This window comes from Hordeum vulgare, chromosome 3H (genome assembly GCF_904849725.1).
Source record: "Hordeum vulgare subsp. vulgare chromosome 3H, MorexV3_pseudomolecules_assembly, whole genome shotgun sequence".
Taxonomy (NCBI): Eukaryota; Viridiplantae; Streptophyta; class Magnoliopsida; order Poales; family Poaceae; genus Hordeum; species Hordeum vulgare.
In genome coordinates, this window is record NC_058520.1 from 61,198,184 (window position 1) to 61,225,129 (window position 26,946).

The 26,946-nt window shown below is 42.5% G+C and overlaps 1 protein-coding gene across 1 annotated transcript in view; it reads left to right on the forward strand.

Annotated features, from left to right (window-relative positions):
• Positions 1–1,649: 1,649 nt before the first annotated feature.
• Positions 1,650–26,946, forward strand: part of LOC123441483 (protein LURP-one-related 15-like) — a 37,324-nt gene continuing 12,027 nt past the window's right edge. Inside the window, exon 1 of the mRNA XM_045117900.1 lies at positions 1,650–1,902. Within this exon, the coding sequence (XP_044973835.1) occupies positions 1,650–1,902 (253 nt within the window). The remainder of the gene's footprint in view (positions 1,903–26,946) is intronic.

The following is a 26,946-nucleotide window of genomic DNA, read 5'->3' on the forward strand; positions in this document are numbered from 1 at the left end:
TTGATAGCGGCACATATTCGCGATGTATTAGTGATATTATATCATAATATTTGAGATGTATTAGTGATAATATTCGATGATGCATTAACTGGATTATTCGAGATGTATTAGTTAAGCTATGGACCATTTGCTTATTGGATGCATTCTAATTTGCTTCTTGAAAGCATTCTAATTTGAATACTAAATTGATTTATCTTTTTTCTGGATTTGTTAAGCTATGGACGATAGCGGAAGATACGACAATGATCAAGAGGATCTCCTCTTCGAAATGATATGCTCCCAAAACCCAGAGAATGAAGTAGTAGATGACGACACACAATATCTGAACGATTCCAGTGAGGGAATATTTGAGGAAGAACAAAGAGATGAAGGGCATACAAAAGATGATGGCGAAGGAAATGCTCTTCAATTAATAAAGTCCGACGAATTATTTATTTATATATATATATACATATATATATAAGGCCTCTCGTCATCTCATTACATGTATTAATTAATTTGTGTGTGTGTGTGTCAACAAATCTTTCTTCTTTTAGCCCTCCAGATCGAGCAAATTTTCTACACGGGTAGTACGAGGAGAGGCCAAAAGGTTGCCCCATGGCATAAAGTACAATATCGATCAAGTCAAAGCAGATGGCCAACCGATTGCTCCTGAAAACAATGCCTACAAATTTATAGCTCAGTGTGGAGTTATTGTTGGGACAACATTCCGATCACCAGTCAAGAATGGAATAAGCCAAGGGAAGATTGAGGAGTTAGTTTTGTCGATGAAAGATCAAAAAATTTCTTGGGGATATTCTCATGTCACAATTCGACCTACCAGAGGGTTTCACAGACCGCGAACTGTGGGGAGTCAAGCAATTTGCTCTTAAGATGATGACCACACAATTCCAGACGTGCAAGAAAATATTATGCGCCGAGTACGTCAGTGGAGGAAAGAAGACTACCGAATTCACTAGAGCACTATAGGAGGTAAATATCACTGGGATTTATTTGTGCAGTTCGAGGAACTGGAAGCAACAAAGGAACAGAACGGGCGAACGATTGAGAAAAAATAAGATAAATGGTGACAAAAAAAGTTTCACAATGTTCGGGGGCGAGGTGGTTATAATAATGCCATGTCTAAGTGGGAAGAATATGTAGCCAAGATGATTGATGCAGGTGTCACTCCAAAAACAGTGGCTTGGACCGACAGGTGCGGGGGTTGGTTTTATGCGCATGGGGGGAAGTTGGACCCAAACACAAGGCAAATGTTCGAAAACGTAAATCTTAAAGATGCCTCGGACGCTTTAATTCAAGCGATAGAAGATGCTGCAACGGGGGCATTCCAGCCCAATAGAGAGAACGACGAGCTTACACGCGCCCTTGGGAATCCTGAACACCCGGGACGAACACAAGGCAAAGGTCTTGTTCCGTGGTTTGAGGGGTTTGTGGAGTGGAAGGAAACTTAAAGAAGTCATGCAAGAAAGAATAAGCAGGATGCAGACCGAATTCAAAGGGTAGAAATAAGTAACCAGGAGTTATTCCACATAGTAAAGCGGCAACAGGAGAAACTAGACACATTTAGCCAGCAAAGGGCATCTCAACAGCTGGAGCAACAAGATCCATCATTGGATGACACTGCCGTCCCATCTATACGGAAAAGCAGCATGGGTTCCGCGGGGGTCCTCGCCGATGATGCACTCCTGACTCACTACCCCATGGATAATATCAAAGAGAGGACAAGTTATGAGCTACACCAGAAAATGAAGAACATATCCATGCAGGCCGCGGACAGCTTTGCTTTACCAAGTGGACCTGGAGCAACCATCCATGGCAATCCGATTCCAGCTGGTTATGCTAAAGTCGGGGTGGATGACATTCTTCCTGGATATGAGTCACTAGAGCTTGACATTCCTGGAGGTCAAGGGGAGGAGAGACTAGGAGAAGTTGCACATTCTATCATTTTATGGAGAAAGGAATGCATTGTGTTTCCAAACTCGGCACCAAGGCGACCCACTCCCGCAAGGAGTAATGCACCTTGATCTCCACCGCGTGAGCCGACTCCAATACCCCACATCAATGTCATGGAGCCCAGCACGAGTCCACATTGATCTCTGCCACGTGAGCTCACTCCAGTATCCCACATAGATATCATGAAGCCCAGCGCGAGTCCACGTCGATCTCTGCCGGGTGAACCAACTCCAGTACCCCTCCCCGAGATGGGGCCCAGCGCGAGTCCGTGATATCGATCTCGACCACGTCACGGACTCCAAATCGGAAGAGAGCACCAAAGAAGAAAACCGAGCCTCCTGCCAAAAAGAAGTTGGCTTACGACATGACCGAGGAGGAAAACAGGTTAATAGTGGATGCGGAATTGAAGGCCCATTTCGCACCGAAACCACCAAAGGAGAAAATACGTGAGGAACCCATAGAGCGACCCCTGGCGCAAAGGCTATCTCACAACTATGAACGCTCTATTAGCAAGTCATTTCATGCAAAGGAACATCAACAGTGGAGCCTTACATGTAGTAATAAAAGCGGGAAAACTGTTCCTCGGCTCAAAGAACATGCAGTGCAATCGATCCCCTCGCTCAAGGTGAGTACCGATAAGGCGACAACCAATACTCTCGCTAAACAATCAGGTCTCCGTGTTGATCAACTCCTAGGCATCGAGCAAATCCCCATTGCTACAAAATTTGCATGGAAATATGTCCACGGGAAACCTCTAGTCAGGCTGGAGGAGGTCTTGGTTCTATCAACACAAATGCACGAATTGCATGAGTAGTACGTGAGAGAAGTAAAGCTGGGGTGACAGTGGCTCATGGTGAAAGTCCCGCAAGAGCATTACTTCCATGCAAAGGATCTATAGATTGAGTTTTGAGAACTTTTTCAGTTATTCAATCAAGACGCACTCGACTGTACTATCGTCAGCTGCTATTGTTTGTTAGTGATTTCTTTTTTTGTAATTTAAGTCTCTAGTTCAGCTATTTCATTGCCTATAATTATCCTCACTATATTCTTTTGGGTGCTATTATGCAGAATGAAGATTTTTGAATGCAAAAGAGATGGAGTCTATGACATTGGGTTCATTGACCCAAATAATGTTTATGAAATTACGTTCAAAAACCACGACAAAGACTCAAAGCATAACTTGCTAAGGTTTTTGAAGGAACTAAATACGTGAATATAAAAACTATTTTCGTATAACTTCAAGTGAGCGTTACTATCTTGTACTACAAATTCTATTTTTGCTTACTCGATGTTAAGTTTAATTGATGAGTTATGCATGCCCGCTTATATAAACATGTGCACAATTTCCACTAGATCCTGGTAATCATTAGAGTTGACGGGGGAAGTGTTGAAACACTAGACTCACTACGTAAAGACCCTAATGAATATAAGAGACTGGTTTTGATGCTCGATAGGTAATTTCAATAATGATCACTCTTTAGTTCATTTACTGATATCAACTAATTAATAACTCATTAATACATTTTCTTTGTCGGTCAGGGTTTGGACAAAGTTCATCAAAAAGGAAGTCGGTGCATGGCAACCAAAGTTGAAATGGAGACGGTCCAAGCTGGTAATTAAGTAGTATTAGCTACGTTCACGCATCTCTTTAATTCTAGTTTCAATACCATTCTCATGTTTGATTATTATCTGGTTGAATTATATTCTCGTAAAGTGAAGAAGTAGGAACAAGGGACTAATTTATGTGCATATTACGTTTGCGAGAACGTTCACTTTATGACCGAACGGCGCAGAGATGAAAGACATCGTTGGGTATGTAAACACTATTCACAATTTTTTATCATGATCTAATATATATTCATATTGGTCTCCTTCTTTAAAGATGACGGAGATGAAGGAAAGGCTCCTACCAAAGGACCGCGTACGGGAACTTCAAGAGGAAATTACGGGATTTCTGCTTTAGCGGGTCATATCTCCCGGCAAAGAATATCATTACATCTAACACCTTCCTATAATGATTTGAAAATTGTAGGAGAAATTGTATATACCAAAATTGTATAAAATGTGTGTGCATGGTCGTATGAGAAAATCAATGATATATGATTGGTCGTACGAGAAATTCTTTTATATATGCATAATGTATAGTATATTTAGTAGCATAAAATATGTCTGAAATGGAAAATAATTAAATGGAAAACACAAAATGAAAAGAAAAAATAAACCACAAACCCCAAAATCCTAAACCCCTAAAACCCTAAAGCCCTATCCATCGGCGCATGCTAGCTGCCACATGGTGGGACTTTTAGTCCCGGTTCCTGGCCAACCGGTATTAAAGTGGGGCTTTATTCTCTATTTATTAGTCATGGTTGGTGAATTGGCACTAAAGGCCCTTCCCAACCAGGATTATAGCTTTATTTTCTACTATTGATACTTGTTGCTCTAGATGGAGACTTCACAACTTCCCTTTCAATGTGAATTTAACGATAATGAAACCTTGGCCTCTTATGCTAAAGGTATATATGGTTACTATGATGCGGAAAAAATAGAAGAACTTGTTGCTTTCAATGGTGCATATGAAGTTGCTTCTTTGATTGTAAATTATGATGGTATTCCATATGAATCTACATTTTTTGCCATCCTTAAATATTGCTATGATAATTTTGAATACAATGACCATATTAATGAATTTATCGAGAGAGTGTCTGCTATCTTGGAAGAAACTAATATTTTGCAGGAATCTATGGAAGAAGAAATTGCTGATACTGTGAGCTCATTAGATGAAAAAGATGAAGAGAGGATTAGCTACCCGTGCCCACCTTCTAATGAGGGATACTCTTCAACTCATACATTGTTTAATTTCCCTTTGCACATACCGAAGGATGAATGCTATGATCCCGTTGATTCTTTTGAAATATCCTTTTTTGATGAAATTGATGCTTGTTATGCTTGTGGCCAATATGCCAATATGAATTATGATTGGGAAGATGAACTTGCTCTGTTTCCTTATGTTAAGAATGAAGTTGTCGCTATTGCACCCACACATGATAGTCCCATTATCTTTTTGAATTCTCCCAACTTCATTATTTCGGAGCAGTTTGCTCTTATTAAGGGTTATATTGATGGGTTGCGTTTTACCATTACACATGACAATTTTGATGGATATAATACCCATGTGCTTTCTTCTCCTACTTGCAATTATTATGAGAGAGGAACTACATCTCCAGCTCTTTATGTTTCCAACACGATAAATTTGCAAGAAGCTGCTTATGCTATGTACTGGCCTTTACTTGATCTGCATGAATTGTTCTTTTATGACATGCCGATGCATAGGAAGAGATTTAGACTTTGTAATTGCATGATATATGTTGCTTTGTGCTCACTACTAAATTACAAATCATTGTTAATTAAAACTGGCTTTGATATACCTTGGGATCCGGGTGGATCCATTACTTGAGCACTTTGTGCCTAGCTTAATGGCTTTGAAGAAAGCGCTTAAAGGGAGACAACCCAGAATTTCAAAATAGTCATTTATTTCTGTTGAGTGCTTTTAAAAGGTTTAAAAACAAAAAACAAAAAATAGAGGGGACCCTAAAACTTTTTCACAAAGAGAAGCGATTGGAAGGTTATGCATTGGAGAAGTGAGGGTCGACCTTGAACACTTGTGTTCATGCTCATGGAAACAATGTAGAATTTTTCATGAGTTTCTCACAAAAATAATTATCCCCTTGTACAAATCCATTGTATTATAAAAATAATGTGCCAAGATTTGCCTTTAGGATGATTAGATTGCTTGTTGGTATGTTCGGTGCAAAAACAGAAACTTTGGATGTCGTGCGTGAATTTACATTTTTTCCTGGAAGATCAAAAGTTTCTTAATTTTTACACAGTAATGCTATGCAAATTATTTTATTTCGTCCTAACTTTTCATAAGTTTTTAAGTTACAGAAGTATGTTCAATGTTCATATTACTACAGACTGTCCTAATTGTGACACAATTTGTTTTTGATGCATTATTTTGCTCGTGTTGATGAAACTATCAATTGTATCGATGGTATAAGCCATGGAGAAGTTATATTACAGTAGATATAATGAAAAAACAAAATATGAAAAGTTTTTCAACCGTACTTAAGGTAGTAATTTGATTATTATACCAACGAATCTCACGAGTTTTCTGTTAAGTTTTATGTAGATGAAGTGTTTGAAGTTCGAGGAGGTCCCAATATGAGGAGATGGAGGAGAGGCAAGAGTTCAAGATTGGGGATGCACAAGACACCCGAGTAAATATCCAAGGGGACTCAAGCATCTAAGCTTGGGGATGCCTCGGAAGGCATCCAATATTTCTTCAACAAGTATCGATATGTTTTTGTCTTCATCGCGTTCACGTGATATGCATAAATCTTGGAGCGTCTATTGTGTTTATTTTTCAATTTTATTTTATGCACCATGGTGGTATGAGATAGTCCACGGTTTAATGATCATTGCACTTCACTTATATCTTTTGAGTATGGCTTTATTGAATGCTTCATGTGCTTCACTTATATCATTTGAAGTTTGGATTTCCTGTTTCTCCAAATATAGAAACCCGTTATTTGTAGAATGCTCTACTACTTCACTTATATTTATTAGAGTTTAGTCTTTTTTACAAATATTTAAACTCTCATGCTTCACTTATATCTATTTAGCGAGTCAAAAGGAATTGGTCATTTACATGGTTAGTCATACAATCCTTGCAAGAGTGTGATATGTTTGATTCCTTGCAATAGTTTTGCGACATTTAGATACTAGTATGTGGGTGCTCTAGTTGATGATTGTGGATTATTAAGAATATTGATGTTAAGGTTTGTGATTCCATAAGCATGCAAGTATAGTCTCTAGTTATGCGATGAAGTTGGAGCATAATTTATCCTTCATTGAAATCCTTTCTGATGTTATAATCAGAGTCGCGCGATGGTTAACTCCTCCCAACCTTCTCCCTAGGGTCATGAAAGTAGTGCTTTACTTCGAGAGAGCTAATAAAATCTTGCAATAAGTATGTGAGTTATTTGTGACTAATGTGAATCCATAGATATACGCACTCTTACCTTTTCGCAATTTGCTAGCCTCTACGGTACTCTGGATTGCCTTTTCTCACCTCGAGAGTTGGTGCAAACTTTGCACGTGCATACAAACCCCGTGATATGATACGCTCTATCACACATGAACCTTATTATATCTTCCTCAATACATCCACATGCCTACCTATTATGGCATTTCCATAGCCATTCCAAGATATATTGCCATGCAACTTCCACCACTTCCGTTTTGATTACTTGAGCATTCATTGTCATATTGCTTTGCATGATCGTAAGATAGCTAGCATGATATTTCCATGGCTTGTCTGTTTTTTGATGTCCCTGCTACGCTAGATCATTGCACATCCTGGTACACTGAAAGAGGCATTCATATAGAGTCATACTTTGTTCTGGGTATCGATTTGTAGTATTGAGTTGTAAGTAAATAGAAGTGTGATGATCATCATTATTAGAGCATTGTTCGAGTGAGGAAAGGATGATGGAGACTATGATTCCCCAACAAGTCGGGATGAGACTCCGGACGAAAAATAAAAAATGGGGGAGGCCAAATGAGCCCACCACAAAAAAAATAAAAAAAAAGAGGGAAAGAAAAAGGAAAAAATAGAAAGAAAAAAAGATAAAAAATAAGAGAAAAGATAGAACGGGCATGTGATAACCCACAAGTGTAGGGCAACAGTCTTCGCGGGTAAGTTAACCCAATTTATTGATTCGACACAAGGGGAGCCAAAGAATATTTATAAGCTTTAACAGTTGAGTTGTCAATTCAATCGCACCTGAAAGATACTTGCTTGGCAACAAAATATTAGTAGCAACTGTGATATGGAGTGATGGTGGCAACGAAAATAATAGTGACAAAGCAACCAAAGTAAAACGGCGAAAGTAAAGTAACTTGTGACTAGCAGGATTAAAACACTGTAGGCTAAGGAGATGGATGGTTGGTCATGGATGAGAGATATCATGCATTTAACTTGGGGCAAGGCACATAGAAAAGTAATGATCATCTAGGCATATATCAAACATTAGGTATGTATCCCGAGGTAGTCGTGCGTGCTTGCAACAAGAACTTGCACAACATCTTTTGTCCTACCATAACGCTATCAACGGGGCCAAAAGGAACTTATGAAGATTAAGGTGCTCCTGTCAAAGAGCACCGGAACAAAGCATTAACAATCAATGTATACATGGAATCCTCAAACTATAGCCTATCCCCTTTGGTGTCCCAAGCTGTCACCATTGGGATCGTCGGTTCCGGACTATAATAGGTGCATACAAATCATAGATAGGATCTAGAACACAAATATATTCATGAAAACATAATGAATTCAGATCTGGAATCATGGCACTCGGGCCCAATGTGAGAAGCATTAAGAGTAACAAGTAGTAGCAAAGATGATAAACACCATAGTAGATGATATGCAAGATGCCCCCAACAATCCGACGAACTATTACATGATCTAACTCATCCAATCTCTCCCACCCCCTTCACCTACAACAGGGAATTACTCACACATGATGGGAGAAGCCATGGAAGGATGATGGAGTAGTGATGATGATGACGATGGTGACGATTTCCCCTCTCCGGAGGCCAAAACAGCCTCCAGATTAGCTCTCCCGAAGAATAACCGAGGGTGGCGGTGGCTCCGCGTCGAGAACTTGCAAAACGACTTCTGTTCTGGAATTTTCTCGTCATGGGTAAAAATAGGATCCAAAGTAGGGAACCAGAGGGGGTGGGCCCCGCCTAGGCAGCCTCCCGGCGCGGCCAGGGGCAGGCCGCGCCAACAGGTCACCTGGGGGCCCTGTGGCTCCCCTTTGGACATCTTCTGGCCCAAGGTCCCTCCCGGTGCGTGGATTTTCTCTATTTTTATGGGATTTTTTCGGGGCGTCTAAATATTCATTTTCCTGCACACAAGAAAACCATACAGGCGGCTCTGCTGAAAACAGCGTCAGTCCGGGTTAGTTTCATTCATATCATGCAAGAATGAGGCCAAAACAATAGCAAAAGTGTTTGGAAAAGTCAATACGTTTGAGATGTATCAGCATGCTAATTCCACACTTGTGCTTCAAAGTAGCACCATGTTCTTCATATAGAGAGTCTATTGTTTTGTCACTTGCATATGCTAGTGGGGATTTTTCATATAGAAGTTGGGTTGTATATTCCGATGATGGGTTTCCTCAAATACTCGTGTCTTCATGAGCAAGCAAGTTGGATGCACACCCACTTAGCTTTAGTCAAGATTTCATACACTTATAGCTCTCGTGCATCCGTTGCATGGCAATCCCTACTCCTCGCATTGATATCTATTGATGGGCACCTCCATATCTCGTTGATACGCTGAGTTGTGCGGGACTTTCTTCTTCCCTTTTACCCCATTAAACCTACCACCATATTCTATTCCACCTTTATGCTATATCCATGGTTCACGCTCATGTATAGAGTGAGTAATAAAAAGTTGAAGCGAATTAAAAAGGACGATCCAATTGCTTGATTTGACACCGGGGTGCTCATGATTTATACCTTATGCTAGGAAGACCAAGGATGACACGCTATATGATTTGTAGGGATAACTTTATTTAACGTCGATATTTTGAAAGACACGATTGTTTGTTCCGATGCGTGAGTATTAATGTCTTTATGTCAAATGATAGACTATTGCCTTGAATCACTTGTATCTTAATATTCATGCCACAATCAGATATGTTTTCAAGATTATGCTAGGTAGAATTCCATATCAAAAATTATATTTTTTTATCATTTACCTACTCGAGGATGAGAAGGAATTAAGCTTGGGGATGCTGATACGTGTCTACCGTATCTATAATTTTTTATTGCTCCATGCCAATATTATAAAACTTTCACATATTTTTGACAACATTTTATATGATTTATTGGACTAAGCTATTGATCCAGTATCATGTGAAAGTACCTGTTTGTTGCATGTTTTTTTGTTTTGTAGAATATCCATATCAAACAAAGTCCAAACATGATAAAAATTTACGGAGAATTATTTTGGAATATAAGTGATTTTTGAGAGGTCGAATCAACGTAAAGGAGGCCCACAGCCGCCCACCAGGGCCTGACCCGTACCCCTTGGCACGCCCTTCCCTCTATTGGTCACACTATGAGTCGGTTGGGGCTCTTCTTTGGGCACAAGAAAGATAATTTATGCAAACAAATCGTGTAAAAATGTCATCCCGATCGGAGTTACGGATCTCCGGGAACTTAAGAATAGGCAAAGAGACTGAAAACACGAATGCGAAATAGAACAGAACAGAGAGGGAGATCCAATTTCAGAGGGGCTCCTGTCCCTCCTCCGCCATGGAGGCCATGGACCAGAGGGGGAACTCTCCTCCCATCTAGGGGAGCCAAGTTAGAAGAAGGAGGAGGGGGATCTCTCGCCTCTCTCCCAGTGGCGCCGGAGTGCCGCCGGGGAAAGGAGCATGACAATGATGAACATCAACAATCTTGCGGCCGTTAACACCAACTCTCCCCCTCTATGCAGCGGTGTAACACCTCTTTTCCCGCTGTAACTCTCTATTTAAACATGGTTCTCAACACTGCATACTATTTCCCAATGATATGTGGCTAGCCTATGATGATTGAGGAGATTAGTTTTCTCCTACATATTAATTGTGATATGATTTTATTGATATGAGTGGTGTGTTGATATTGTGTTGTCGTAAGGTGCCTTCCGTGAGGCACACACTGGAGGGTTTGCAATATGTTCATGATTCTCTTATAGTGGGTGGCGAGAGTGACAGAAACTTACAACTGAGTAAGGGAGTAGTGCGCGTATGGGAGTAAAGAGGACTTGATGTTTAATGCTATGGTTGGGTTTACCTTAATGATTTTAGTAGTTGCGGATGCTTCGTAGAGGTCCAATCATAAGTGCATAAGATCCAAGTACGAAAAGTGTGTTAGCGTATGCCTCTACCTCATTGCACATGATAAGTATCTATCATGTTATATACAATTTCCTATGGACAATATTTTTCTTGCGTTACACAAAAAGCTTTCTACTAAACAGCCCCTAACTCTTATTTCCATGCTCTTTATTTTCTTGCAAAACAACTCCTAACTTTTATTTACTTTTTCTTTATTATCTTGCAAACGTATCTAGTACACCTACTAAATACTTGTAGTTTTATTCTTGTTTTAGGTAAAGCAAACGTTAAATGTGCATAGAGTTGTCTCGATGGTCGATAGAACTTGAGGGAATATTTGTTTTAACTTTAGCTCCTCGTTGGGTTCGACACTCTTATTTATCGAAAAGGGAGTCAAACAATCCCCTATATTTGTGGGTAATCACGAGGTCCTATTGGAAACTAAGGGATATTAAGGCCTCCTTTTAATAGAGAATCGGAATAAAGCATTAACGCATGGTGAATACATGAACTCCTCAAACTATGACAATCATTAAAAAGAATCCCTTTTCACCTCGGGGTATGCAGATCAAGACACGTAATAGGTAACTACAACTTGCAAGATAGGATCCAAATCACTCTCATATTCATGAAAACATAATAGGTTCAGATCTGAAATCATGGCACTCGGGCCCTAGTGACAAGCATTAAGCATAGCAAAGCCATAGTAACATCAATCTCAAAACATAGTGGATACTAGGGATCAAGCCCTGTAAACATAACTCGACTACATGATCAATCTCATCAAATCCCACCACCTTCTAGCAAGCCTACAAAGGAATTAATCACTCTGAGTGGTGAGCATCATAGAGGTGTTGATGGAGAAGGGTTGGTGATGACGACCGCGACGAATCCCCCTCTCCGAAGACCCAAACGGACTCCAGATCAGCCCTCCAGAGGAAGAACAGGAGGTGGCGGTGGCTCCATCTCATGAAATGCGATGAAAACTTCTCTTGAAAGGACGTGGATGTTCCCTAAAGGGGGGTGAATAGGCGCTTTAAAATAATTATGGTTTAGGCTTGAACAAATGCAGAACGTTTAATTTGTCAAGCACAAAACCTAAAACAACTAGGCTCACCTATGTGCACCAACAACTTATGTTAAGCAAGATAACCAACTAAGTGATAGCAATATATATAACAAGAAAAAATATGGCTATCACAAAGTAAAGTGCATAAGTAAAAGGCTCGGGTAAGAGATAACTGAGGCATACAGAGACGACAATGTATCCCAAAGTTCACACCCTTGCGGATGCTAATCTTCATTTGGAGCGGTATGGAGGCATAATTCTCCACAAGATGCCAGCAAGGCCACCGCAATCTCCTCACACGCTCGCACAATGCAAGATGTCATGATTCCACTATGGGACCCTTAAGGGTGGTCACCGAACCCGTATAAACAAGGTTGGGTCAATCTCCACAACTTAATTGAGGCTCCCAACAACAACACGAAGCTTCACGACAGTGGACTGTGGCTCCGTGATTACCTCAAATGCTCGGGGCAATCTCCACAACTTAATTGGAGACCCTGATGCTTGCCCGGAGCTTTGTACCATAATGATTGAGCTCCGAGGCACAACCAAGCTTCTAGGACGCCAAAGCATCCATGAAGAATAATTTCTAGGGTACCAAGAACCCAAGGGTAATAACCTTCTCAAACTTCACTTCCACGTATCACCGTGGAGAAGTCAAACCGATGCACCAAATGCAATGGCAAGAACACACAAAGTGGTCAAGTCCCTCACACTCAAATCCTTCCACAACAACAAAAGCTAAGGAGGAATATTAGAGGAAGAACAAGGAGCTCACAAATAACTCCAAGATCAAGATCCAAGGGGTTCCCCTCACACACAGGAGAAAGTGATTGGTGGAAATGTGGATCTAGATCTCCTCTCTCTTTTCCCTCAAGAACTAGCAAGAATCATTGGAGGTATTGAGAGTTAGCAAGCTCTAAGAAGGTCAACAATGGGGGAATAAGATGAGCTCAACGGATGGGGAACCATTGGCGAAGAAGACCCCCTTAAATAGGTCCCTCGAAATCCAACCGTTATGCACTCAGCATGTGCACAAGCGGTAGTACCGCTCATGCAAGCGGTACTTCCGCTGGAACGAAGCTTTCAAGAAAAAACGTGCAAACGACAAAGATCTCGGGGCGGTAGTGCCGCTGGAGTGGTACTACCGCTCAAAATGGAAAAACACCCCGAAGAAGCCAAAACAGAAATATAAGCGGAAGAGAGGCCGACAGGGGAGGGCAGCACTACTGCGAGAGTGGTACTACCGCTCTGCCCCAGCGGTACTTCCGCTTGAGAGAGAAAACTTGCCCTGAAGTGCCATAACTTTTGCATAGTGAGAAGAGGCAGTATAAAAATGCCAATGATATAGAGATGTGAAACGTCTATGAATGAAGAACTGGCAAAAACTCCCAACATCAAAAACATCATAGAAGATGCATATGGACTCCGTTTTCGATGAACTCGAGCTTGTCTTGAAGATGTCCATAAGATCTACAACTCACAAAGAGAATCACCAAACAAGAACCAAGAAATATGATGCAAGGATGCAAATGGTTTGAGATCTCAATGAATGATACGATCAAGCTACTCACTTGAGAGCCCCCTTGACAGTAAATAGAAAAACCTATCAGAGGCAAACCTATACCTTGCACATAGTCCACTTGAGCTAGATGATGACGATCTAGACTTCCTCAAGATGGACCACCTTTCTGTTGATAGGTCTTCGTGCGCGTAGGAAAATTTTTGTTTCCCATGCGACGTTCCCCAACACTTTCTTGATTGCATTGGCTTGATGAAGACTAGTTGATCGCTCCCCATACTCACCATGAGTGACCCACTCTTCAGCACATCTTCACAAGTCCATTGCCACCACAATGGACGGAAAGCATCAAGCATGATATCTTCGTGATGCTCCACTTGAACTTGCACACTGCAATCTTGATGACGATCACCACTTGATGTTATCCTTCATGGGTTGAATGAGATCTTCCTTTTGATGCAAGCCCATGGAAACACATCTAACTCCACATAGAACTCTCACGAAGACCATGGATTAATACACAAAAGCGTAATGGACAATGCTTACCATACCATTGGATCACTTGATCCCTCTCGGTACATCTTGTATGCTTTGTGTGTTGATCAACTTGATTCACTCTTTGACTTAGTCTTGATCAACCTTGTCTCTTTATGACCAATCTTTGGATAAAACCTTTAATGCCACCTTGGTCATCATATAAAATCCTTGAAACCAACACATGGACTTCAAGGAGTGCATATGGACAAATCCTACAAATGTAACTTAAGGCAACCATTAGTCCATAGGGATTGTCATCAATTACCAAAACCACATTCGGATAAATATGCTCTAACATCTCTCTTTTATTTCTCCAAAGATGTGATTTTATAGGATTGGAATTAGGATCGGAGGAGCCACGTGGGCCCCACAAGCCATCAGGGCGCGGCCTGGGGTCGCCCTGTTGGCTTGTGGACCCGTGGCTACGTTCCTCCAGCATGTATTTGCTCCATCAATCCTTATAAATGCCAGAAATAATTCTCAAAAAGTTTCTTCCAATTCTGAGAACTTTTATTTCTACACAAAAATAACACCGAGGTGGTTGTCATAAAAACAACATCAGTCGAGGTTAGTTTCATTCAAATCATGCAAATTAGAGGTCAAAACCAGAGCAACATTGTTTTTATAAGTAGATACATTGGACATGTATCAACTACCCCAAGCTTAACTCATTTCTTGTCCTCAAGCAATTCAGTCGATAAACTGAAAGTGAGAAAGAAAACTTTTACAAACTCTTTTGTTCTTGTCATTATTCATATGCTTAGATAGTGTTCAAGTTTTCAGCATAAATCATAAATAAATTCATCTATGATAATATTTTAAGCATCATATCCAATCATGGCAATACATAACCAACTAGCAAGCAATAATAAGATATCTCACATGCAAAAAAAATCAAAACAATCACGATATAATATGGTGACATGCTATTTTGCTAGCACTTTCTGAGACTGCAAAACATAAATGTAGAGCACCTGTGAGATTTCAGTAGTGACTAAATATTATAATTCAGAATAGAAAAGATCCTAATCATACTCATATCCAACATTGGCTAGACTAAATGCATAAAAATGACAATAATGCTTTATAGTCTGGTGTGGTAAGTAAGAGGGTGATGACTCAATTGTAGAAGCAAATAGATAGGCCCTTAACAGAGGAAGCATTGATTTGCAGAGGTGCCAGAGCTCAAGTTTTTAAAAGCTTGCTTGCAAATATGGTCTTGATTGGTGTTCTTTACTGTCAACGTTACGACAAAGGTTTTCAGTATCTTCCATGCTAAACTCATCATTGGTTGTTCCCAAATAGAATTGTAAAGATTTTACTCCTATCCACCATCCATACACAACCATGGCTAGCCAAGTCCACGGGTGCCCTCCAACATATCAACTTCCCCAAAGAGTTTTGTGTTAATTTAATTTTGATTAAGCAGGACTGGGCATCCTTCTTACCAACCACTCTCGTGCAATGACGACGAATAAACGCTTGTCATGAGAGTAACTTACTTAGCATGGAAGATATCGATTGCCCCGTCGCTCCATGAGTGGTACGAGTGCACAAAACGGATGTTTATTTGAAGATTTTAGAGGTGGCAAATCCTAATTTACATGGAATGGTAGGGTGATGACCCACAAGTATAGGGGATCAATCGTAGTCCTTTCAATAAGTAAGAGTGTCGAACCCAACGAGGAGCAGAGGGAAATGACAAGCGGTTTTCAGCAAGGTAATTTTTGCAAGCACTAAAATAGTCGTAACAAGTTGTTTGATGGCAAGATAATTGTAACAAGTAAAGAGTAGCAATAGTAAAAATAAGTGAATCAAGGTAGCTCAATACTTTTGTGGTGAAGGATAGGCCAGAACGGTTTCTTATAATAGGCAAAGCGTTCTTGAGGGCAGACGAGAATTTCATCTAGTCACTTTCGTCATGTCGGGTTAATTCGCGTTCGATACTTTGGTAATTTGATATGTGGGTGGACCGGTGCATGGGTATTGTTCTTACTTGAACAACCCTCAAACTTATGATTAACCCTCCCACAAGCATCCGCAACTACGAAAAAGTATTAATAATAAATTCTCACCATAGCATTAAACGTAGGGATCCAAATCAGCCCCTTACGGAATAGCGCATAAATTGGGGTTTAAGTTTTTGTCACTCTCGCAACCTACCATCTAATAACTACTCCACAATGCATTCCCTTAGGTTCCAAGATGGTGAACTGTTATGTAGTTGGCGTTCACATAACACCACTAAGGGAATCACAACATTCATATCATAAAATATCAATCGAATATTAACTTCACATGACTACTTGCGACACGACTTCTCATGTGGCCTCAAGAATAAAACTAACCACTCACAAGTGATAAACATGCTCATGATCAGAGAGGTATTAAATAGCATATTGGATTTGAACATATGATCTTCCACCAAATAAACCATAAAGAATAAACTACAAGATGTAATCAACACTACTAGACACCCCCATGTACCAACCTGAGGTTCCGGTACAAGAATGAGCACAAGAGATGAACTAGGGTTTTGAGAGCACATGGTGCTATGATACGTCCATTTTGCATCATGTTTTCATATTGATATTTATCGCTTCTTTGGCTGTTATTTGACTTCACGATACTATTCTTATGCCTTTTCTCTCTTATTTTGCAAGGTTTACATGAAGAGGGAGAATACCGGCAACTGGAATTCTGGCCTGAAAGTGGAGCAAAGTTGAGATACCTATACTGCGCAACTCCAAACGCCGTGCAAATCAACGGAGATTTTTTTCCCAATTTATAAAAAAAAATACTGGGCCGAAGAAGTGCCGGAGGGGCACCAGGGGGTGCCCACAAGCCTGCACGGCGCGGCCACCCCCTAGGTCGCGCCATGGGGGCTTGTGGGCAGCCCACTGGCCCACTGGCCCCCCTCTTTTGCTATATGGAGGGTTTCATCTAGGAAAAAATCAGAAGGGAGCTTTTTCGTGGTTTCGTCGCCGCCACGAGGCGAAACTTGAGCACAACCAATCTAGAGCTCTGGCAGGACGATCCTGCCGGGGAAACTTCCCTCCCGGAGGGGGAAATCGTCGCCATCGTCATCACCAACACTCCTCTCATCGGAGGGGACACGTCACCATCAACATCTTCATCAACACCATCTCATCTCCAAATCCTAGTTCATCTCTTGTAACCAATCTCCGTCTCGCGACTCCGATTGGTACTTGTAAGGTTGCTAGTGTTGGAATTATGCCCTAGAGGCAATAATAAATATAGTTATTATTATAATTCCTGTATCAAGATAATCGTTTATTATCCGTGCTATAATTGTATTGAATGAAGACTCATTTACATGTGTGGATACATAGATTAAGCACTGTCCCTAGCAAGCCTCTAGTTGGCTAGCCAGTTGATCAAAGATAGTCAGTGTCTTCTGATTATGAACAAGGTGTTGTTGCTTGATAACTGGATCACGTCATTAGGAGAATCGCGTGATGGACTAGACCCAAACTAATAGATGTAGCATGTTGATCGTGTCATTTTGTTGCTACTGTTTTCTGCGTGTCAAGTATTTGTTCCTATGACCATGAGATCATATAACTCACTGACACCGGAGGAATACTTTGTGTGTATCAAACGTCGCAACGTAACTGGGTGACTATAAAGATGCTCTACAGGTATCTCCGAAGGTGTTAGTTGAGTTAGTATGGATCAAGACTGGGATTTGTCACTCCGTGTGACGGAGAGGTATCTCGGGGCCCACTCGGTAATACAACATCACACATAAGCCTTGCAAGCAATGTGACTTAGTGTAAGTTGCGGGATCTTGTATTACGGAACGAGTAAAGAGACTTGCCGGTAAACGAGATTGAAATAGGTATGCGGATACTGACGATCGAATCTCGGGCAAGTAACATACCGAAGGACAAAGGGAATGACATACGGGATTATATGAGTCCTTGACACTGAGGTTCAAACGATAAGTTCTTCGTAGAATATGTAGGATCCAATATGGGCATCCAGGTCCCCCTATTGGATATTGACCGAGGAGTCTCTCGGGTCATGTCTACATAGTTCTCGAACCCGCAGGGTCTGCACACTTAAGGTTCGATGTTGTTTTATGCATATTTGAGTTATATGGTTGGTTACCGAATGTTGTTCGGAGTCCTGGATGAGATCACGGATGTCACGAGGGTTTCCGGAATGGTCCGGAAACGAAGATTGATATATAGGATGACCTCATTTGATTACCGGAAGGTTTTCGGAGTTACCGGAATGTACCGGGAATGATGAATGGGTTCCGGGAGTTCACCGGGGGGGCAACCCACCCCGGGGAAGGCCATAGGCCTTGAGGGTGGCGCACCAGCCCTTAGTGGGCTGGTGGGATAGCCCAAAAGGGCCCTATGCGCATTGGAAGAAAAATCAAAGAGAAAGAAAAAAAAAGGAGGAGGTGGGAAGGGAAGGAAGGACTCCCACCCACCAAACCAAGTCCAACTCGGTTTGGGGGGGGACCTTCCCCCCTTGGCTCGGCCGACCCCCTTGGGGCTCCTTGAGCCCCAAGGCAAGGCCCCCCCTCTCCCACCTATATATACGGAGGTTTTAGGGCTGATTTGAGACGACTTTTCCACGGCAGGCCGACCACATACCTCCACGGTTTTTCCTCTAGATCACGTTTCCGCGGAGCTCGGGCGGAGCCCTGCTGAGACAAGATCATCACCAACCTCCGGAGCACCGTCATGCTGCCGGAGAACTCTTCTACCTCTCCGTCTCTCTTGCTGGATCAAGAAGGCCGAGATCATCGTCGAGCTGTACGTGTGCTGAACGCGGAGGTGCCGTCCGTTCGGTACTAGATCGTGGGACTGATCGCGGGATAGTTCGCGGGGCGGATCGAGGGACGTGAGGACGTTCCACTACATCAACCGCGTGCACTAACGCTTCTGCTGTATGGTCTACAAGGGTACGTAGATCACTCATCCCCTCTCGTAGATGGACATCACCATGATAGGTCTTCGTGCGCGTAGGAAAATTTTTGTTTCCCATGCGACGTTCCCCAACAGTGGCATCATGAGCTAGGTTCATGCGTAGATGTGTTCTCGAGTAGAACACAAAAGTTTTTGTGGGCGGTGATGTGCGTTTTGCTGCCCTCCTTAGTCTTTTCTTGATTCCGCGGTATTGTTGGATTGAAGCGGCTTGGACCGACATTACTCGTACGCTTACGAGAGACTGGTTTCATCGCTACGAGTAACCCCGTTGCTCAAAGATGACTGGCAAGTGTCGGTTTCTCCAACTTTAGTTGAATCGGATTTGACCGAGGAGGTCCTTGGATGAGGTTAAATAGCAACTCATATATCTCTGTTGTGGTGTTTGCATAAGTAAGATGCGACCCTACTAGATACCCATGGTCACCACGTAAAACATGCAACAACAAAATTAGAGGACGTCTAACTTGTTTTTGCAGGCTATGCTTGTGATGTGATATGGCCAACAATGTGATGTGATATATTGGATGTATGAGATGATCATGTTGTAATAGATAATATCGACTTGCACGTCGATGGTACGGCAACCGACAGGAGCCATAGGGTTGTCTTTATACTAATGTTTGTGCTTGCAGATGCGTTTACTATTTTGCTAGGATGTAGCTTTAGTAGTAATAGCATGAGTAGCACGACAACCCCGATGGCGACACGTTGATGGAGATCATGGTGTCGCGCCGGTGACAAGAAGATCGTGCCGGTGCTTTGGTGATGGAGATCAAGAAGCACGTGATGATGGCCATATCATGTCACTTATGAATTGCATGTGATGTTAATCCTTTTATGCACCTTATTTTGCTTAGAACGACGGTAGCATTATGAGGTGATCTCTCACTAAAATTTCAAGACGAAATTGTGTTCTCCCCGACTGTGCACCGTTGCTACAGTTCGTCGTTTCGAGACACCACGTGATGATCGGGTATGATAGACTCAACGTTCACATACAACGGGTGCAAAACAGTTGCGCACGCGGAACACTCGGGTTAAGCTTGACGAGCCTAGCATGTGCAGACATGGCCTAGGAACACATGAGACCGAAAGGTCGATCATGAATCGTATAGATGATATGATTAGCATAGGGATGCTTACCACTGAAACTATACTCAACTCACGTGATGATCGGACTTGAGCTAGTGTAAGTGGATCATGAACCACTCAAATGACTAGAGAAATGTACTTTTTGAGTGGGAGTTTAGCGAATAATTTGATTAAGTTAAACTCTAATTATCTTGAACATAGTCTAAGTCCACTTTGAATATATTTGTGTTGTAGATCATGGCTCACGCGACAGTCACCCTGAATTTTAATACGTTCCTAGAGAAAGCTAAGTTGAAAGATGATGGAAGCAACTTTGTAGACTGGGCTCGTAATCTTAAGCTAATCTTACAAGCTGGGAAGAAGGATTATGTCCTTAATGCTGCGCTAGGAGATGAACCACCCGCTACGGCTGATCAGGATGTTAAGAACGCTTGGTTAGCACGTAAGGAGGACTACTCAGTAGTTCAATGTGCAGTCTTGTATGGCTTAGAACCGGGACTTCAACGTCGCTTTGAGCGTCATGGAGCATTTGAGATGTTCCAGGAGTTGAAGTTTATCTTTCAGAAGAACGCCCGGATCGAGAGGTATGAGACCTCCGATAAATTCTATGCTTGCAAGATGGAGGAGAACTCGTCTGTCAGTGAACATGTGCTCAAAATGTCTGGGTACTCAAACCGTCTAGCTGAGCTGGGGATTGAACTCCCGCAAGAGGCTATCACTGACAGAATCCTTCAATCACTGCCGCCAAGCTATAAAGGCTTTGTGTTGAACTACAACATGCAAGGGATGAACAAGTCACCCGGTGAGTTGTTTGCGATGCTGAAAGTCGCAGAGTGTGAACTCCGTAAAGAGCATCAAGTGTTGATGGTGAATAAGACCACTAGTTTCAAGAGAAATGGCAAAGGCAAGAAGGGTAATTCAAAGAAGAGCGGCAAGCCTGTTGCCAATCCGACGAAGAAACCCAAAGCTGGACCTAAGCCTGAAACAGAGTGTTACTATTGCAAGGGTATGGGCACTGGAAGCGCAATTGCCCCAAGTATCTGGCAGATAAGAAGGCGGCCAAAGAAAAATCAGGTATATTTGATATACATGTTATTGATGTGTACTTAACCGGCTCTCGTAGTAGTGCCTGGGTATTCGATACCGGTTCTGTTGCTCATATTTGCAACTCGAAACAGGAACTGCGGAATAGACGAAGGTTGGCGAAAGATGAAGTGACGATGCGCGTAGGAAATGGTTCCAAGGTTGATGCAATCATCCGTCGGCACAGTTTCACTTCAGTTACCATCAGGATTAGTTATGAACTTAAATCATTGTTATTTAGTGCCTGCGTTGAGCATGAACATTATATCTAGATCTTGTTTATTGCGAGACGGTTACTCTTTTAAGTCAGAGAATAATGGTTGTTCTATTTCTATGAGTAACATCTTTTATGGTCATGCACCCAATGTGACAGGATTGTTCATATGGAATCTTGATAGCGATACACACATACATAACAATGAGACCAAAAGAGTTAGAGTTAACAATGATAGCGCCATATTTTTGTGGCACTGCCGCTTAGGTCATATTGGTGTAAAGCGCATGAAGAAACTCCATGCCGATGGACTTTTGGAGTCACTTGACTTTGATTCACTTGACACGTGCGAACCATGCCTCATGGGCAAGATGACTAAGACTCCGTTCTCCGGAACAATGGAGCGTGCAAGTGACTTGTTGGAAATCATACATACCGATGTGTGTGGTCCGATGAGCATAGAGGCACACGGCGGATATCGTTATTTTCTCACCTTCACTGACGATTTGAGTAGATATGGTTATGTCTACTTAATGAAGCACAACTCTGAGACATTTGAAAAGTTCAAGCAATTTCAGAGTGAAGTTGAAAATCATCGTAACAAGAAGATCAAGTTCCTACGGTCTGATCGTGGGGGTGAATATCTGAGTTTCGAGTTTGGTGCTCACTTAAGACAATGTGGAATTGTTTCACAGTTAACACCGACTGGAACACCACAGTGTAATGGTGTGTCCGAACGTCGTAATCGTACTTTATTAGAGATGGTGTGATCTATGATGTCTCTTACCGATTTGTCGTTATCGTTTTGGGGCTATGCATTAGAAACAGCTGCATTCACTTTAAATAGGGCACCATCAAAATCCGTTGAGACGACACCATATGAACTGTGGTATGGCAAAAGGCCAAAGTTGTCGTTTCTTAAAGTTTGGGGATGTGATGCTTATGTCAAAAAGCTTTAGCCTAAAAAGCTGGAACCCAAAGCGGAAAAGTGCGTCTTCATAGGTTACCCAAAAGAGACAGTTGGGTACACCTTCTATCTCAAATCCGAGGGCAAAGTGTTTGTTGCTAAAAACGGAGCTTTTCTCGAGAAGGAGTTTCTCTCGAGAGAATTGAGTGGGAGGAAGATAGAACTTGACGAGGTTGTCGAACCTCTCATCCCTCTGGATGGTGGCGCAGGGCAAGGGGAAACCTTTGTCGTTGCGACGCCGGTTGAGGAGGAAGTTAATGATGATGATCATGAAACTCCGGTTCAAGTTTCTGTCGAACCACGCAGGTCGACGAGACCACGTGCTGCTCCAGAGTGGTACGGTAATCCCGTCTTATCAATCATGTTGTTAGACAACAATGAACCTGCAAATTATAAAGAAGCAATGGTGGGCCCAGATTCCAAGAAATGGCTAGAAGCCATGAAGTCCGAGATAGGATCCATGTATGAGAACAAAGTGTGGACTTTGGAAGTACTACCTGAGGGCCGCAAGGCTATTCAGAACAAATGGATCTTTAAGAGGAAGACGGACGCTGACGGCAATGTGACCGTTTATAAAGCTCGACTTGTGGCAAAGGGTTTTTCACAAGTTCAAGGAGTTGACTACGATGAGACATTCTCACCCGTAGCGATGCTTAAGTCCGTCAGAATCATGTTAGCAATAGCTGCATTTTTCGATTATTTGTCAAAACGGCGTTCCTTAACGGTTTCCTTAAGGAAGAATTGTATATGATGCAACCCGAAGGTTTTGTCGATCCTAAGAATGCTGACAAGGTGTGCAAGCTCCAGCGATCCATTTATGGACTGGTGCAAGCATCTCGGAGTTGGAACAAACGCTTTGATGAGGTGATCAAAGCATTTGGGTTTATACAAGTGGTTGGAGAATCTTGTATTTACAAGAAAGTGAGTGGGAGCTCTGTGGCGTTTCTAATATTATATGTGGATGACATATTGCTGATTGGAAACAACGTGGAGTTTTTGGAGAGCATAAAGGATTACTTGAATAAAAGTTTCTCTATGAAGGACCTAGGAGAAGCTGCTTACATTCTAGGCATTAAGATCTACAGGGATAGATCAAAACGCCTGATAGGACTTTCACAAAGCACATACCTTGATAAAGTTTTGAAGAGGTTCAAAATGGAACAGTCCAAGAAAGGGTTCTTGCCAGTTTTACAAGGTACGAGATTGAGTAAGACTTAGTGCCCAGCAACTGATGAAGATAGAGAGCATATGCGCTCCGTCCCCTATGCTTCAGCCATAGGTTCTATCATGTATGCAATGTTTTGCACTAGACCGGACGTTAGCCTGGCCATAAGTATGGCAGGTAGGTTCCAGAGTAATCCAGGAGTGGATCACTGGACAGCGGTCAAGAATATCCTGAAGTACCTGAAAAGGACTAAGGAGATGTTTCTCGTGTATGGAGGTGACGAAGAGCTCGCCGTAAAAGGTTACGTCGATGTAAGCTTTGACACAGATCCGGACGACTCTAAGTCGCAAACCGGATACGTATTTATTCTTAATGGGGGTGTGGTAAGCTGGTGCAGTTCCAAGCAAAGCGTCGTAGCAGATTCTACATGTGAAGCGGAGTGCATGGCTGCCTCGGAGGCGGCTAAGGAGGTTGTCTGGATGAAGCAATTCATGACGGATCTTGGAGTGGTGCCGAGCGCACTGAATCCAATAACCTTGTTCTGTGACAACATGGGTGCCATTGCCTTAGCAAAGGAACCACGATTTCACAAGAAGTCCAGACACATCAAACGACGCTTCAACCTCATCCGCGACTACGTCGAAGGAGAGGACGTAAATATATGCAAAGTGCACACGGATCTGAATGTAGCAGACCCGCTGACTAAACCTCTTCCACGGGCTAAGCATGATCAACACCAGAACTGTATGGGTGTTAGATTTATTACAATGTAATTCGCATGATGATGTGAGGGCTAGATTATTGACTCTAGTGCAAGTGGGAGACTGTTGGAATTATGCCCTAGAGGCAATAATAAATATAGTTATTATTATAATTCCTGTATCAAGATAATCGTTTATTATCCGTGCTATAATTGTATTGAATGAAGACTCATTTACATGTGTGGATACATAGACAAAACACTGTCCCTAGCAAGCCTCTAGTTGGCTAGCCAGTTGATCAAAGATAGTTAGTGTCTTCTGATTATGAACAAGGTGTTGTTGCTTGATAACTGGATCACGTCATTAGGAGAATCACGTGATGGACTAGACCCAAACTAATAGACGTAGCATGTTGATCGTGTCATTTTGTTGCTACTATTTTCTGCGTACCGGAGGAATACTTTGTGTGTATCAAACATCGCAATGTAACTGGGTGACTATAAAGATGCTCTACAGGTATCTCCGAAGGTGTTAGTTGAGTTAGTATGGATCAAGACTGGGATTTGTCACTCCGTGTGACGGAGAGGTATCTCGGGGCCCACTCGATAATACAACATCACACATAAGCCTTGCAAGCAATGTGACTTAGTGTAAGTTGCGGGATCTTGTATTACGGAACGAGTAAAGAGACTTGCCGGTAAACGAGATTGAAATAGGTATGCGGATACTGACGATCGAATCTCGGGCAAGTAACATACCGAAGGACAAAGGGAATGACATACGAGATTATATGAATCCTTGACACTGAGGTTCAAACAATAAGTTCTTCGTAAAATATGTAGGATCCAATATGGGCATCCAGGTCCCACTATTGGATATTGACCGAGGAGTCTCTCGGGTCATGTCTACATAGTTCTCGAACCCGCAGGGTCTGCACACTTAAGGTTCGACGTTGTTTTATGCATATTTGAGTTATATGGTTGGTTACCGAATGTTGTTCGGAGTCCTGGATGAGATCACGGACGTCACAAGGGTTTCCGGAATGGTCCGAAAACAAAGATTGATATATAGGATGACCTCATTTGATTACCGGAAGGTTTTCGGAGTTACCGGGAATGTACCGGGAATGACGAATGGGTTTCGGGAGTTCACCGGGGGGGCAACCCACCCCGAGGAAGCCCATAGGCCTTGAGGGTGGCGCACCAGCCCTTAGTGGGCTGGTGGGACAGCCCAAAAGGGCCCTATGCGCATTGGAAGAAAAATCAAAGAGAAAGAAAAAAAAGGAGGAGGTGGGAAGGGAAGGAAGGACTCCCACCCACCAAACCAAGTCCAACTCGGTTTGGGGGGGGAGACCTTCCCCCCTTGGCTCGGCCGACCCCCTTGGGGCTCCTTGAGCCCCAAGGCAAGGCCCCCCCCTCTCCCACCTATATATACGGAGGTTTTAGGGCTGATTTGAGACGACTTTTCCACGGCAGCCCGACCACATACCTCCACGGTTTTTCCTCTAGATCGCGTTTCCGCGGAGCTCGGGCGGAGCCCTGCTGAGACAAGGTCATCACCAACCTCCGGAGCGCCGTCACGCTGCCGGAGAACTCTTCTACCTCTCCGTCTCTCTTGCTGGATCAAGAAGGCTGAGATCATCGTCGAGTTGTACGTGTGTTGTACGCGGAGGTGCCGTCCGTTCGATACTAGATCGTGGGACTGATCGCGGGGCGGATCGAGGGACGTGAGGACGTTCCACTACATCAACCGCGTTCACTAAGGCTTCTGCTGTACGGTCTACAAGGGTACGTAGATCACTCATCCCCTCTCGTAGATGGACATCACCATGATAGGTCTTCGTGCGCGTAGGAAATTTTTTGTTTCCCATGCGACGTTCCCCAACAGCTAGTAGTGTTGATTACTCTTTGTAGTTGATGCTAGTTGGATTACTTGGTGGAAGAGTTTATGTTCGGATCCTTGATGCTACTCATTACACCTCTGATCATGATTATGATTATGCTTTGTTAGTAGTTACTTTTGTTCCTGAGGACATGGGATAAGTCATGCTAATAATAGTCATGTGAATTTGGTATTCGTTCGATATTTTGATATGTTGTTTTTCCTCTAGTGGTGTTATGTGAACGTCGACTACATAACACTTCACCATTATTTGGGCCTAGAGGAAGGCATTGGGAAGTAGTAAGTAGATGATGGGTTGCTAGAGTGACAGAAGCTTAAACCCTAGTTTATGGGTTACTTCGTAAGGGGCTGATTTGGATCCACTAGTTTAATGCTATGGTTAGACTTTGTCTTAATTCTTCTTTCGTAGTTGCGGATGCTTGCGAGAGGGGTTAATCATAAGTGGTATGCTTGTCCAAGTAAGGGCAGTACCCAAGCGCCGGTCCACCCACATATCAAACTATCAAAGTAACGAACGCGAATCATATGAACATGATGAAACTAGCATGACAGAAATTTCCATGTGTCCTCGGGAGCGTTTTCCTCCTATAAGACTTTGTCCAGTCTTGTCCCTTGCTACAAAAGGGATTGGGACACTTTGCTGCACTGTTGCTACATTTGTTACTTGTTGCTTGCTATGAATCATCTCACCACACAATCACTTGTTACCGACAATTTCAGTGCTTGCAGATATTTCCTTGCTGAAAAATACTTGTCAGATCCTTCTGCTCCTCATTGGGTTCGACACTCTTACTTATCAAAAGGACTACGATTGATCCCC